The 17,565-nt window shown below is 35.6% G+C and overlaps 1 protein-coding gene across 1 annotated transcript in view; it reads left to right on the plus strand.

Annotated features, from left to right (window-relative positions):
- The first annotated feature begins 13,620 nt into the window (after nucleotides 1-13,620).
- The window catches only part of LOC133572376 (plastin-1-like), a 47,249-nt gene continuing 43,304 nt past the window's right edge, over nucleotides 13,621-17,565 (plus strand). Inside the window, exons 1-3 of the mRNA XM_061925312.1 lie at nucleotides 13,621-13,648; nucleotides 14,593-14,668; nucleotides 17,191-17,351. Coding sequence (XP_061781296.1) covers nucleotides 13,643-13,648; nucleotides 14,593-14,668; nucleotides 17,191-17,351 — 243 coding nt within the window. The 5' untranslated portion in view covers nucleotides 13,621-13,642. The remainder of the gene's footprint in view (nucleotides 13,649-14,592; nucleotides 14,669-17,190; nucleotides 17,352-17,565) is intronic.

Here is a 17,565-nt window from a genome sequence, read left to right on the forward strand (position 1 = left end):
AATAAGATTTAAATTTGATTCTACAGATTTTCTAGATTTGCCAGAATAATTTTTTTGAATTTTAATCATAGTAAGTTTGAAGAAATATTTCACAAATATTCTTCGTCAAAAAACCAGAAGCTAAAATATTTATTATTCTTTACAATAAAAAATTTTTTTTTTAAATTACTTGAACATTGATTTAAATTGTCAGGAAAGAAGAGGAAGAAATTTAAAAGGTAAAAAGGTATATTTGTTTAAAAATCCTAAAATCATTTTTAAGGTTGTATTTTTTCTCTAAAATTGTATTTCTAAAAGTAATAAGAAGCAAAGTAAAAAAATTAATGAATTTATTTAAACAAGTGAAGACCCATCCATCCATCCATTTTCTACCGCTTATTCCAAGTGAAGACCTAATTCTATTTGAGTTTTGTCTCTTTTAGAATTAAAAATGTCGAGCAAAGCGAGACCAGCTTGCTAGTAAATAAATACAATTTAAAAAATAGAGGCAGCTCACTGGTAAGTGCTGCTCTTTGAGCTATTTTTAGAACAGGCGAGCGGGCGACTGATCTGGTCCTTACGGGCTACCTGGTGACCGCGGGCACCGCGTTGGTGACCCCTGCCCTAGTATATACAATAATATAAACCAAGTCATTGTATTTCATTTAGGATTATTTCATATCTTCATTTAAATAAAAATATATTTTTTATCTTTTTTAGATACAGTCAATAAATAATGTGAACATGTATCATAACATGGAAATCTAAGAGAACGTGTTGTGGATGATTGTGGACTGGGAATTTTTTTAATTTTATTTTTTTACACATTTTTATTAAAAAACCGACGTATTACATTTTAGACGATTTCTCTTCTTAGTTATTATTTCTCCGGCTGTAGAAAAGAGCCGCTCACAGGGCACAGAGGAGGCGTCAGTGCGACACAGTTGGCGTATCGGTCACGTGACCAAAACAGCTCATGATCGGTCACGTGACTTTCTAAAAGCGGTACGCGCACCGACACAGGGTTTTGCTCTATGAGCGCGACGCATGCGCCGATGCATCGGTGTTGCCGGACCCATCACTACTATTTACAATGTAGATTGTCACTGAAGGCATCAAAACTATAATATATGATTGGCAATAAAAGTTAAAAAAATAGTGTAATTTATTCTGGAGGCTACAATACATATTACTTTCATTTGTTTTCAAGGTGTGGCAGGACACACCTTCTCATTTCAATGTGTTTTCTTTATTTCCATGACTATTTACATTGTAGATTGTCACATCAAAACTATGAATGAACACATGTGGAGTTATGTACTTAACAAAAACAGGTGAAAATTAAAGCTGCAAGCAGCATTGGTCGGGCCCGCGTATTTGGCAGGTGCTAGTCCTAACTGTCCCAATACTTTTGTCCAGTGATAGTCCTAAGTGTCCCAATACTTTTGTCTACTTTTAGTCTGAAGTGTCCCAAGACTTTTGTCTAGTGTACCTACCTTGTCTGCATTGTGTGGGCACGCTGGTGCTTCCTGCTTTTAAGCAGCCATCTTAAAAAAACAGCAGCGCAGCGGGTCTTTGAAGGGTCATAAAATCAAAACCGGAGCAGTTAGAAAAAAAGCGCTTCTGTCATTGTAATCAGAAGGGTTCAATCTCTCTCCTGTGTTAGTTTGAAGGCGAAACGACAAACGCGCTCAGAGGAGTTCGTTTTTGAAGGAAGGTGACCGGTTTTTACAAAAATATTGTTTTGAAGGGGGAATAGCAAACTTCCTGTTGATTTTTGCTGGGGGTTGTCAATTTATGAAATGTAGGTCTAAGTGAGACCTACATAGAGGTTTTTGTTTCATGTCTCTCCGACCTTCCCAGTGGGAGTTACAGGCAGTTTTGTCATTTTTTTTCTTCCGAGGAGCAGTTTTTTTTTGCGTTTTATTAAAAAATTGCAGTAGAGCGCAATTTTGAGATTTGGGGTTAGGTTGTTTTTTTTAGATCGCAATGTTTGCCAGTCCTGATGTGTGTGTTCAGTTTGGTGAGTTTTGAAGCATGTTAAGGGGGTCAAATTACAGCTCAAAGAGGCAAAAGTGACTGTTTTTAGTACTTTTTTGTCTTGAAGGGGGAATTGCCAACTTCCTGTTGATTTTAGCCCGAGAATGTACTATTATGAAATCTAGATCTGAGTCAGACCTACATAGAGGTTTTTGTTTCATGTCTCTCCGACCTTCCCAGTGGGAGTTACAGGCAGTTTTGTCATTTTTTTCTTCCGAGGAGCAGTTTTTTTTTTGCGTTTTATTAAAAAATTGCAGTAGAGCGCAATTTTGAGATTTGGGGTTAGGTTTTTTTTTTTAGATCGCAGTGTTTGCCAGTCCTGATGTGTGCGTTCAGTTTGGTGAGTTTTGAAGCATGTTAAGGGGGTCAAATTACAGCTCAAAGAGGCAAAAGTGACTGATTTTAGTACTTTTTTGTCTTGAAGGGGGAATTGCCAACTTCCTGTTGATTTTAGCCCGAGAATGTACTATTATGAAATCTAGATCTGAGTCAGACCTACATAGAGGTTTTTGTTTCATGTCTCTCCGACCTTCCTAGTGGGAGTTACAGGCAGTATAGTTGTTGTTTTTTCTAGGGGGCGCTAGAGCGCAATTTTGAGTTTTGAGGTTTGGTTTTTTGATAAAAAGTTTTGCCGTATATTACTGATGTGTGTGTAAAATTTGGTGAGTTTTGAAGTATGTTAAGGGGGTCAAATTACAGCGCAAAGTTGCGGTAGAATAATAATAATAAAACCTTAGAAATTCAATAGGTCCTTATGTCCCATTGCAAAAGGACTCCCGAAGGGAGTCCTTTTGCAATGGGCCATGCGGGCCCTAATAACTGAAAACATGTTTTATATTCTAGTTACTTCAAAATATCCACCCTATGCTCGAATTCCTGCTTTGCACACTCTCTGCATTCTCTCCATGAGCTTCAAGAGGTAGTCACCTGAAATGGTTTTCACTTCACAGGTGTCATAGTTTTGATGTGACAATCTAAAATGTAAATAGTCATGAAAATAAAGAAAACGCATTGAAATGAGAAGGTGTGATAAGTGTGACCAGTAGATGGCAGTCACACATAAGAGATATGTGTAGACTGCAATATGACTCAAGTAAACAACACCAACATTTTAATTGTTCCATTGAAAATATAGAGCATTACACACGGCGCTCAAAAATCTGTCCAAAATGTTTTAGTAGGACTTTGGTAAGCTATGAAGCCACACCGCTTGATGTGCTTCAACATAGGAGTATTATTATGGTGTGTGTATAAGGTAAGACACTATCTGCCGTTTTGTTTCGCAATATTATGCAAAAGAAACTTTTCTTACCTTCTGGTACCTGCTGATCTGTATTTGGGATCTGCATAAGTCCTGAAAATATGCGCCTTTGTAGTGGATAAGCTTCTTCTTTTTCTCTATCTTCTTGTTATGTGACATTCATCCTCCGCTGTTGCCATTTCTAATATAAAGTAGTGTAAAGTTCTTACTTACATCTGTCAGTGAACTCACCATGAAAGCACTAAAACATACCGGTGTAGTGAGTTGACATTATTCACCCAAGTACCCAAAAACAATTTGAAATGTGGACTCGTCAGACCACAGAACACTTCTCCACTTTGCATCAGTCCATCTTAGATGAGCTCGGGGCCCAGAGAAGCCGGCAGCGTTTCCGGGTGTTGTTGATAAATGGCTTTGGCTTTGCATAGTAGAGTTTTAACTTGCACTTACAGATGTAGCGACCAACTGTAGTTACTGACAGTGGTTTTCTGAAGTGTTCCTGAGCCCATGTGGTGATATCCTTTAGCCACTGATGTAGTTTTTTGATGCAGTACCGCCTGAGGGATCCAAGGTGTGTAATATCATGGCTTACGTGCAGTGATTTCTCCACATTCTCTGAACCTTTTGATGATATTACGGAGCGTAGATGGTGAAATCCCTAAATTCCTTGTTGAGAAATGTTGTTCTTAAACAATTTGTTGTTGACAAAGTGGTGACCCTCGCCCCCGTCCTTGTTTGTGAACGACTGAGCATTTCATGGAAGCTGCTTTTATACCCAATCATGACACCCACCTGTTCCCAATTAGCCTGTTCACCTGTGGGATGTTCCAAATAAGTCTTTGACGAGCATTCCTCAACTTTCTCACTCCTTTTTGCCACTTGTGCCAGCTTTTTCGAAACATGTCGCAGGCATCAAATTCCAAATGAGCTAATATTTGCAAAAAAATAACATGAAATATCTTGTCTTTGCAGTCTATTCAATTGAATATACGTTGAAAAGGATTTGTTGTATTCTCTTTTTATTTACCATTTACACAACGTGACAACTTCACTGCTTTCGGGGTTTGTAATACTTTATAATAAATATCAGTAAAATTATGATAAAAGTACTGAAAAAATTGGGTAAATTTTTATATTTTATTTTTAGAGCATTTTTCTTTAAATGGGCTTTTTTTTGGGACATATTAACCTGAGTTTCCTAGTCACTAATGCATGAATCTTAATAAATTGTCATGTCTGTGTAATCATGTTTTGTTTTAAGTCATGTTTTGTTTAGTTATAGGACTCTTTAGTTTCTGTCTTTTCACTCCCTTGTCTTGTTTCCATGATTACCCCATTAGTTTCACCTGTTCCACGTTTGGACCCATTGTGCACTCTTGATTGTCACCATAGCAACCCATTAGTTTTCACCTGTCACGTCACGCACCTGTTTCACGTCTTGAGTCACGCACCTGTTTTCGTTAATCATGTCTGTAGTATTTAAGTTCATTGTTTTTCAGTTTGTCTTTCTGACGACCTCACCACATTTATGCTCTGTCCATTCTTTCCATGTCCATTCTTCATGCAACTATTTTTGTCCAAGCCAAGTAAGTTTTTGTTGCATGTTTATAGTCTTTTTGTTTTTCATAGTTTGTTCTCCGCCACTGTGCGTGCTTTTCATTTGTACTTTTTTGCTATAGTCTTTTGGTTTCATAGTTTATTCTCCGCCACTGTGCGCGCTTTTTGTTTGATCCTTTTTTTTGTATTTATAGTCTTTAAATAAATCATGTACCGTCATTCCCGTCTCGCCCGTGCCAACTTTCCGTTGCATCCCGGAAAAAGCAAACACCCAAGATCAAGTCATGACATAAATAGCAAATGATGAAAGGGACAAGCGGTAGAAAATGGATGGATGGATGGAATGAACTTTTGTCCTTGTCTCTACTTCGTGAGCAGTGAGTGCTAGACCATAATATTGGATGAGTACAATATGCAATGAGCCAATATTCCAGTGGCAGTGTGAATAATGCAAGGCTTTTAGCTCTACCTGCACTCAAACTGATCTGAGGTCAGAAGCCACTGCCTGTGTCGCCGTGGGCTGGCGGGCGAGAACACTGACCCAGGACCAGCCCTGCTTGCTGGACGCAGCGTAACCTGAGAGCAGGTGTTGGAAGAGAAAGAGCTGATCGAATGTCCTGCAGGATCAAGAAGGAGCTGAGGAGGAAAACATGCAGGAAACATGCAGGTATGGAAAGTGTCAGTTTGTGTGCAAATGATGTTGACTTTTAGTGGACTAAACTTGAATTTATACTCAATTATTATTATCTGACATTTTTAGAGTGGATCCTGTATTGGATCCTGTAATCTCTTCCTCTGAGAAGCCTCCATTTTACTAATGTTTTCCAATGATGCAAACATTTGAAGAATAAAAATTGAAATACAACATTTCTGTCAACGAAGACGTGTGTCAACCTTTGATAGTAGGCTAATATAGCTAATATGGACACTTACATCATGTGTTGCCTTCATTATAACACTTACATAAGACTTTGAAAGTCATTTTGATAGTAGGCTAATATAGACACTTACATCATGCGTTGTCTTCATTATAACACTTATATAAGACTTTTGAAGTCATTTTGATAGTAGGCTAATATAGCTAATATAGACACTTACATCATGTGTTGTCTTCATTATAACACTCATATAAGACTTTTAAAGTCATTTTAATAGTAGGCTAATATAGACACTTACATCATGTGTTGCCTTCATTATAACACTTATATAAGACTTTTAAAGTCATTTTGATAGTAGGCTAATATAGACACTTACATCATGTGTTGCCTTCATTATAACACTTACATAAGACTTTGAAAGTCATTTTGATAGTAGGCTAATATAGACACTTACATCATGCGTTGTCTTCATTATAACACTTATATAAGACTTTTGAAGTCATTTTGATAGTAGGCTAATATAGCTAATATAGACACTTACATCATGTGTTGTCTTCATTATAACACTCATATAAGACTTTTAAAGTCATTTTAATAGTAGGCTAATATAGACACTTACATCATGTGTTGCCTTCATTATAACACTTATATAAGACTTTTAAAGTCATTTTGATAGTAGGCTAATATAGACACTTACATCATGTGTTGCCTTCATTATAACACTTATATAAGACTTTTAAAGTCATTTTGATAGTAGGCTAATATAGACACTTACATCATGTGTTGTCTTCATTATAACACTTATATAAGACTTTTAAAGTCATTTTGATAGTAGGCTAATATAACTAATATAGACACTTACATCATGTGTTGCCTTCATTATAACACTTATATAAGACTTTTAAAGTCATTTTGATAGTAGGCTAATATAGACACTTACATCATGTGTTGCCTTCATTATAACACTTATATAAGACTTTGAAAGTCATTTTGATAGTAGGCTAATATAGACACTTACATCATGTGTTGTCTTCATTATAACACTTATATAAGACTTTTAAAGTCATTTTGATAGTAGGCTAATATAGACACTTACATCATGTGTTGTCTTCATTATAACACTTTTATAAGACTTTTAAAGTCATTTTGATAGTAGGCTAATATAGCTAATATAGACACTTACGTCATGTGTTGTCTTCATTATAACACTTATATAAGACTTTTAAAGTCATGTTGATAGTAGGCTAATATAACTAATATAGACACTTACATCATGTGTTGTCTTCATTATAACACTTATATAAGACTTTTAAAGTCATTTTGATAGTAGGCTAATATAACTAATATAGACACTTACATCATGCATTGTCTTCATTATAACACTTATATAAGACTTTTAAAATCATTTTGATAGTAGGCTAATATAGACACTTACATCATGTGTTGTCTTCATTATAACACTTATATAAGACTTTTAAAGTCATGTTGATAGTAGGCTAATATAACTAATATAGACACTTACATCATGTGTTGTCTTCATTATAACACTTATATAAGACTTTTAAAGTCATGTTGATAGTAGGCTAATATAACTAATATAGACACTTACATCATGTGTTGTCTTCATTATAACACTTATATAAGACTTTTAAAGTCATTTTGATAGTAGGCTAATATAGACACTTACATCATGTGTTGTCTTCATTATAACACTTATATAAGACTTTTAAAGTCATGTTGATAGTAGGCTAATATAACTAATATAGACACTTACATCATGTGTTGTCTTCATTATAACACTTATATAAGACTTTTAAAGTCATTTTGATAGTAGGCTAATATAGACACTTACATCATGTGTTGTCTTCATTATAACACTTATATAAGACTTTTAAAGTCATTTTGATAGTAGGCTAATATAGACACTTACATCATGTGTTGTCTTCATTATAACACTTATATAAGACTTTTAAAGTCATTTTGATAGTAGGCTAATATAGACAATTACATCATGCGTTGCCTTCATTATAACACTTATATAAGACTTTGAAAGTCATTTTGATAGTAGGCTAATATAGACACTTACATCATGTGTTGCCTTCATTATAACACTTATATAAGACTTTTAAAGTCATTTTGATAGTAGGCTAATATAGACACTTACATCATGTGTTGTCTTCATTATAACACTTATATAAGACTTTTAAAGTCATTTTGATAGTAGGCTAATATAGACACTTACATCATGTGTTGCCTTCATTATAACACTTATATAAGACTTTTAAAGTCATTTTGATAGTAGGCTAATTTAACTAATATAGACACTTACATCATGTGTTGCCTTCATTATAACACTTATATAAGACTTTTAAAGTCATTTTGGTAGTAGGCTAATATAACTAATATAGACACTTGCATCATGTGTTGTCTTCATTATAACACTCATATAAGACTTTTAAAGTCATTTTGATAGTAGGCTAATATAGACACTTACATCATGTGTTGTCTTCATTATAACACTCATATAAGACTTTTAAAGTCAATTTGATAGTAGGCTAATATAGCTAATATAGACACTTACATCATGTGTTGCCTTCATTATAACACTTATATAAGACTTTTAAAGTCATTTTGATAGTAGGCTATTATAGACACTTACATCATGTGTTGTCTTCATTATAACACTTATATAAGACTTTTAAAGTAATTTTGATAGTAGGCTAATATAACTAATATAGACACTTACGTCATGTGTTGCCTTCATTATAACACTTATATAAGACTTTTAAAGTAATTTTGATAATAGGCAAATATAGCTAATATAGACACTTATGTCATGTGTTGTCTTCATTATAACACTTACATAAGACTTTTGAAGTCATTTTGATAGTAGGCTAATATAGCTAATATAGACACTTACATCATGTGTTGTCTTCATTATAACACTCATATAAGACTTTTAAAGTCATTTTAATAGTAGGCTAATATAGACACTTACATCATGTGTTGTCTTCATTATAACACTCATATAAGACTTTTAAAGTAATTTTGATAGTAGGCTAATATAGACACTTACATCATGTGTTGTCTTCATTATAACACGTATATAAGACTTTTTAAAGTAATTTTGATAATAGGCTAATATAGCTAATATAGACACTTATGTCTTGTGTTGTCTTCATTATAACACTTATATAAGACTTTTAAAGTCATTTTGATAGTAGGCTAATACAACTAATATAGACACTTACATCATGTGTTGCCTTCATTATAACACTTATATAAGACTTTTAAAGTCATTTTGATAGTAGGCTAATACAACTAATATAGACACTTACATCATGTGTTGCCTTCATTATAACACTTATATAAGACTTTTAAAGTCATTTTGATAGTAGGCTAATATAGACAATTACATCATGTGTTGCCTTCATTATAACACTTATATAAGACTTTTAAAGTCATTTTGATAGTAGGCTAATATAGACACTTACGTCATGTGTTGCCTTCATTATAACACTTACATAATACTTTTAAAGTCATTTAGATAGTAGGCTAATATAGCTAATATAGACACTTACATCATGTGTTGCCTTCATTATAACACTTATATAAGACTTTTAAAGTCATTTTGATAGTAGGCTAATATAGACACTTACATCATGTGTTGTCTTCATTATAACACTCATATAAGACTTTTGAAGTCATTTTGATAGTAGGCTAATATAGACACTTACATCATGTGTTGTCTTCATTATAACACGTATATAAGACTTTTTAAAGTAATTTTGATAATAGGCTAATATAGCTAATATTGACACTTATGTCATGTGTTGTCTTCATTATAACACTTATATAAGACTTTTAAAGTCATTTTGATAGTAGGCTAATTTAACTAATATAGACAATTGCATCATGTGTTGTCTTCATTATAACACTTATATAAGACTTTTAAAGTCATTTTGATAGTAGGCTAATATAGACACTTACATCATGTGTTGCCTTCATTATAACACTTATATAAGACTTTTAAAGTCATTTTGATAGTAGGCTAATATAACTAATATAGACACTTGCATCATGTGTTGTCTTCATTATAACACTTATATAAGTCTTTTTGATAGTAGGCTAATACAGCTAATATAGACACTTACATCATGTGTTGTCTTCATTATAACACTTATATAAGTCTTTTTGATAGTAGGCTAATACAGCTAATATAGACACTTACATCATGTGTTGTCTTCATTATAACACTTATATAAGTCTTTTTGATAGTAGGCTAATACAGCTAATATAGACACTTACATCATGTGTTGTCTTCATTATAACACTTATATAAGACTTTTAAAGTCATTTTGATAGTAGGCTAATATAGACACTTACATCATGTGTTGCCTTCATTATAACACTTATATAAGACTTTTAAAGTCATTTTGGTAGTAGGCTAATATAGACACTTACGTTATGTGTTGCCTTCATTATAACACTTACATAAGACTTTTAAAGTCATTTAGATAGTAGGCTAATATAGCTAATATAGACACTTACATCATGTGTTGCCTTCATTATAACACTTATATAAGACTTTTAAAGTCATTTTGATAGTAGGCTAATATAGACACTTACATCATGTGTTGCCTTCATTATAACACTTATATAAGACTTTTAAAGTCATTTTGATAGTAGGCTAATATAGACACATCATGTGTTGTCTTCATTATAACACTTATATAAGACTTTTAAAGTCATTTTGATAGTAGGCTAATATAACTAATATAGACACTTACATCATGTGTTGTCTTCATTATAACACTTACATAAGACTTTGAAAGTCATTTTGATAGTAGGCTAATATAGACACTTACATCATGTGTTTTCTTCATTATAACACTCATATAAGACTTTTGAAGTCATTTTGATAGTAGGCTAATATAGACACTTACATCATGTGTTGTCTTCATTATAACACGTATATAAGACTTTTTAAAGTAATTTTGATAATAGGCTAATATAGCTAATATTGACACTTATGTCATGTGTTGTCTTCATTATAACACTTATATAAGACTTTTAAAGTCATTTTGATAGTAGGCTAATTTAACTAATATAGACAATTGCATCATGTGTTGTCTTCATTATAACACTTATATAAGACTTTTAAAGTCATTTTGATAGTAGGCTAATATAGACACTTACATCATGTGTTGCCTTCATTATAACACTTATATAAGACTTTTAAAGTCATTTTGATAGTAGGCTAATATAACTAATATAGACACTTGCATCATGTGTTGTCTTCATTATAACACTTATATAAGTCTTTTTGATAGTAGGCTAATACAGCTAATATAGACACTTACATCATGTGTTGTCTTCATTATAACACTTATATAAGTCTTTTTGATAGTAGGCTAATACAGCTAATATAGACACTTACATCATGTGTTGTCTTCATTATAACACTTATATAAGTCTTTTTGATAGTAGGCTAATACAGCTAATATAGACACTTACATCATGTGTTGTCTTCATTATAACACTTATATAAGACTTTTAAAGTCATTTTGATAGTAGGCTAATATAGACACTTACATCATGTGTTGCCTTCATTATAACACTTATAGAAGACTTTTAAAGTCATTTTGGTAGTAGGCTAATATAACTAATATAGACACTTGCATCATGTGTTGTCTTCATTATAACACTTATATAAGTCTTTTTGATAGTAGGCTAATACAGCTAATATAGACACTTACATCATGTGTTGTCTTCATTATAACACTTATATAAGACTTTTAAAGTCATTTTGATAGTAGGCTAATATAGACACTTGCATCATGTGTTGCCTTCATTATAACACTTATATAAGACTTTTAAAGTCATTTTGATAGTAGGCTAATATAGACACTTACGTCATGTGTTGCCTTCATTATAACACTTACATAAGACTTTTAAAGTCATTTAGATAGTAGGCTAATATAGCTAATATAGACACTTACATCATGTGTTGCCTTCATTATAACACTTATATAAGACTTTTAAAGTCATTTTGATAGTAGGCTAATATAGACACTTACATCATGTGTTGCCTTCATTATAACACTTATATAAGACTTTTAAAGTCATTTTGATAGTAGGCTAATATAGACACTTACATCATGTGTTGTCTTCATTATAACACTTATATAAGACTTTTAAAGTCATTTTGATAGTAGGCTAATATAACTAATATAGACACTTACATCATGTGTTGTCTTCATTATAACACTTACATAAGACTTTGAAAGTCATTTTGATAGTAGGCTAATATAGACACTTACATCATGTGTTGTCTTCATTATAACACTCATATAAGACTTTTGAAGTCATTTTGATAGTAGGCTAATATAGACACTTACATCATGTGTTGTCTTCATTATAACCCGTATATAAGACTTTTTAAAGTAATTTTGATAATAGGCTAATATAGCTAATATTGACACTTATGTCATGTGTTGTCTTCATTATAACACTTATATAAGACTTTTAAAGTCATTTTGATAGTAGGCTAATTTAACTAATATAGACACTTACATCATGTGTTGTCTTCATTATAACACTTATATAAGACTTTTAAAGTCATTTTGATAGTAGGCTAATATAGACACTTACATCATGTGTTGCCTTCATTATAACACTTATATAAGACTTTTAAAGTCATTTTGATAGTAGGCTAATATAACTAATATAGACACTTGCATCATGTGTTGTCTTCATTATAACACTTATATAAGTCTTTTTGATAGTAGGCTAATACAGCTAATATAGACACTTACATCATGTGTTGTCTTCATTATAACACTTATATAAGTCTTTTTGATAGTAGGCTAATACAGCTAATATAGACACTTACATCATGTGTTGTCTTCATTATAACACTTATATAAGACTTTTAAAGTCATTTTGATAGTAGGCTAATATAGACACTTACATCATGTGTTGCCTTCATTATAACACTTATATAAGACTTTTAAAGTCATTTTGGTAGTAGGCTAATATAACTAATATAGACACTTGCATCATGTGTTGTCTTCATTATAACACTTATATAAGTCTTTTTGATAGTAGGCTAATACAGCTAATATAGACACTTACATCATGTGTTGTCTTCATTATAACACTTATATAAGACTTTTAAAGTCATTTTGATAGTAGGCTAATATAGACACTTACATCATGTGTTGCCTTCATTATAACACTTATATAAGACTTTTAAAGTCATTTTGGTAGTAGGCTAATATAACTAATATAGACACTTGCATCATGTGTTGTCTTCATTATAACACTTATATAAGTCTTTTTGATAGTAGGCTAATACAGCTAATATAGACACTTACATCATGTGTTGTCTTCATTATAACACTTATATAAGACTTTTAAAGTCATTTTGATAGTAGGCTAATATAACTAATATAGACATTTACATCATGTGTTGTCTTCATTATAACACTTATATAAGACTTTTATTTTTTTGCGGCTCCAGACAGATTTTATTTTTGTATTTTTGGTCCAATATGGCTCTTTCAACATTTTGGGTTGCCAAACCCTGGCATAAGCGAATCTTGTTCCACTTCCTAAACACAAAGGTGAGCAACAGCGAGGTGGTTTTGGCATCCTGCAGGTGAGTTTCACCTCTCGTGACTTGCAGGTTGACGACCCAGCTGCCGACGGGAGGCCATCACCTGTCCCCGAAGACGCCGACGCCAGCGCACAGGTGTTAAAATGATAACGGCGTAGTCCACGCCCATCCCAGGGTCCAACCAGGCCAAAGGTCTGCGAGCGTGCGAGAGATAAGATCCTTCCTGGGCTGCAGCTTCCTGTCTCAGCGGCTGAAGCCTAGTCGGGCTGCGGAGGACTCAGCGGGCAGGCGGACTTTGTCATTCCAATGAAGGTAACGGCTTTCAGGTTTCTTCAAGTCTTTAAGTCCTGCTAACGAGGACAAAACCTCAATTAAAAATCAAAAGATGACTTTTTAATTTTTTTTATTTAAATGCTCATTTGTCCTGAGATGATAGCGCAGGTCAAAGGTCAGGTCAGGTATTCCTTCCTGACTGACTTGAGAGTCCAAAGTGCTGTCCTTAGGAAAAAAATTAATGAATTATGTGAACATGCTAGATTTAAGCATAAAAGAAAATATAACAAATAATTGCGGAAACACACATTTTTACAATGGAGTTCAGGGTGCACATCGTGCCGTCAACAAATTGCAAGCTCTGCACGGACTCTAAGTGCAAAGGACTTACCTTTTTTTACATTGGGGAAATGTTAGCTCAGGGGTGTCAAACTAGTTTTAGATCAGGTAAAACCATGGCATTGAAACTTAAAAATAACGACAACTTCAGATTGTTTTCTTTGTCTGCGGACAAAAATAGAACAAGCACATTCTGAAACACTTTAAGTTAGTCGAAAATTCTTAGGAAAAAAATCAATGAATCATGTGAACATGCTAGATTTAAGCATCAAATAAAATATAACAAATAATTGCGGAAACACACATTTTTACAATGGAGTTCAGGGTGCACATCGTGCCGTCAACAAATTGCAAGCTCTGCACGGACTGTGATGGTCCGTCACTTCGCGTCTGGTTATGTTTCCTTAGTTTGTGTTTTATTTCCTGTCAGCGCTCTTATTTTAGTTCCACTTCATGCATGTCTCCTTCTCTCACCTGTCCCTGATTGGCACACCTGGTTGTAGCTGAGGTCACAGTTTAGATCTGAGGTGGAAAGTAAGTTGCGCTAGTGACCAAACTAGCTGACCTTGCTTTTTATGGTCCTGATTTAGAACTGTTGTCATTTCTCTCGCCCCTTAATGCTTTTTTTTGTGTGTTTGTTGCAGGCTGCCATGGACAAACATGTCACCCACATTTCCAGAGACGACCTCGAAGAGCTCCGAGAGGCGTTCAATAAAATCGGTCAGTTCAACTCTGTCGTGTTTGTAACACTGCTCAGACCAGGGGTGTCTAAACTCATTTTGCGCTGCTGACCCGTCTCCGCTCGGGATGGTCTCCTGCTGGCCCCACTATGGACTGGACTCTCACTATTATGTTAGATCCACTATGGACTGGACTCTCACTATTATGTTAGATCCACTATGGACTGGACTCTCACTATTATGTTAGATCCACTATGGACTGGACTCTCACTATTATGTTAGATCCACTATGGACTGGACTCTCACTATTATGTTAGATCCACTATGGACTGGACTCTCACTATTATGTTAGATCCACTATGGACTGGACTCTCACTATTATGTTAGATCCACTATGGACTGGACTCTCACTATTATGTTAGATCCACTATGGACTGGACTCTCACTATTATGTTAGATCCACTATGGACTGGACTCTCTCACTATTATGTTAGATCCACTATGGACTGGACTCTCACTATTATGTTAGATCCACTATGGACTGGACTCTCACTATCATGTTAGATCCACTATGGACTGGACTCTCGCTATTATGTTGGATCCACTATGGACTGGACTCTCGCTATTATGTTAGATCCACTATGGACTGGACTCTCACTATTATGTTAGATCCACTATGGACTGGACTCTCACACTATTATGTTAGATCCACTATGGACTGGACTCTCACACTATTATGTTAGATCCACTATGGACTGGACTCTCACACTATTATGTTAGATCCACTATGGACTGGACTCTCACACTATTATGTTAGATCCACTACGGACTGGACTCTCACTATTATGTTAGATCCACTATGGACTGGACTCTCACACTATTATGTTAGATCCACTATGGACTGGACTCTCACTATGTTAGATCCACTATGGACTAGACTCTCACACTATTATGTTAGATCCACTATGGACAAGCAGCACAAAATCCAATTTTATGGCAATATTTTAATGAAAATCAAACCTTTGTTTTAAAATCTGCATTATATAGTAAAAATCGAAAAACAGCCCTAATTTCGGTTTTTGATTTGCGTTTCCTCAGCCTTCCCGGTAAGGTCTATTCAGGTGTACTGGAGAGGAGGCTTCGCCGGATAGTCGAACCTCGGATTCAGAAGGAACAGTGTGGTTTTCGTCCTGGTCGTGGAACTGTGGACCAGCTCTATACTCTGGGCAGGGTCCTTGAGGGTGCATGGGAGTTTGCTCAACCAGTCTACATGTGCTTTGTGGACTTGGAGAAGGCATTCGACCGTGTCCCTCGGGAAGTCCTGTGGGGAGTGCTCAGAGAGTATGGGGTATCGGACCGTCTGATTTTGGCGGTTTGCTCCCTGTATGATCAGTGTCAGAGCTTGGTCCGCATTGCCGGCAGTAAGTCGGACACGTTTCCAGTGAGGGTTGGACTCCGCCAAGGCTGCCCTTTGTCACCCATTCTGTTCATAACTTTTATGGACAGAATTTCTAGGCGCAGTCAAGGCGTTGAGGGGATCTGGTTTGGTGGCTGCAGGATTAGGTCTCTGCTTTTTGCAGATGATGTGGTCCTGATGGCCTCATCTGACCAAGATCTTCAGCTCTCACTGGATCGGTTCGCAGTCGAGTGTGAAGTGACTGGGATGGGAATCAGCACCTCCAAGTCCGAGTCCATAGTTCTCGCCTGGAAAAGGGTGGAGTGCCCCAAGTGGAGGAGTTCAAGTACCTGGGAGTCTTGTTCACGAGTGAGGGAAAAGTGGATCGTGAGATCGACAGACGGATCGGTGCGGCGTCTTCAGTAATGCGGACGCTGTATCGATCCGTTGTGGTGAAGAAGGAGCTGAGCCGGAAGGCAAAGCTCTCAATTTACCGGTCGATCTACGTTCCCATCCTCACCTATGGTCATGAGGTTTGGGTTATGACCAAAAGGACAAGATCACGGGTACAAGCGGCCGAAATGAGTTTCCTCCGCCGGGTGACGGGTCTCTCCCTTAGAGATAGGGTGAGAAGCTCTGTCATTCGGGGGGAGCTCAAAGTAAAGCCGCTGCTCCTCCACATGGAGAGGAGCCAGATGAGGTGGTTCGGGCATCTGGTCAGGATGCCACCCGAACGCCTCCCGAAGGAGGTGTTTAGGGCACGTCCGACCGGTAGGAGGCCGCGGGGAAGACCCAGGACACGTTAGGAAGACTATGTCTCCTGGCTGGCCTGGGAACGTTTCGGGATCCCCCTGGAGGAGCTGGACCAAGTGGCTGGGGAGAGGAAAGTCTGTATTCCTCAAAGGAACATGAGGAGAAAAAAAACATAATTTTTCATATTTGACATGAATTTGTCAAGGTTGTGTTGAACTGAAGTTTTACTGAGGTTTGTGTTGCAATCAAGTCGGTCGACATCTCTGATTGATTAGCTGCTAATCAAATAGGTAGACGTGTGTTTGATTAGCAGCTAATAAAGTTAGCATGTGATATTGATCGGTAAATATTAAGCATGTTTGCGTTTGCTCAGCAAACTGACCGCTGTTTGCTTGACTCGGCTTTGCTGGCAGACATCGACAAGAGTGGCTACGTCAGCGACTTTGAGCTCCAGGAGCTTTTCCGAGAGGCCAGCTTCTCCCTGCCGGGGTATAAAGTGCGGGAGATCGTGGAGACCTTCATGGCCGGCGACACCAACAAGGACGAGAAGATCAGCTTTGAAGAGTTTGTCTCTGTGAGCGCACCTCGTCTTCGCGGCTCTTTAAACGTCCTGACTGACCCTCTTGTTCTATGCTTGGATCTTTAAACGTCCTGACTGACCCTCTTGTTCTATGCTTGGATCTTTAAACATCCTGATTGACCCTCTTGTTCTCTGCTTGGATCTTTAAACATCCTGACTGACCCTCTTGTTCTATGCTTGGATCTTTAAACATCCTGATTGACCCTCT

The sequence above is a fragment of the Nerophis lumbriciformis genome, linkage group LG29 (genome assembly GCF_033978685.3).
Source record: "Nerophis lumbriciformis linkage group LG29, RoL_Nlum_v2.1, whole genome shotgun sequence".
Classification (NCBI taxonomy): Eukaryota; Metazoa; Chordata; class Actinopteri; order Syngnathiformes; family Syngnathidae; genus Nerophis; species Nerophis lumbriciformis.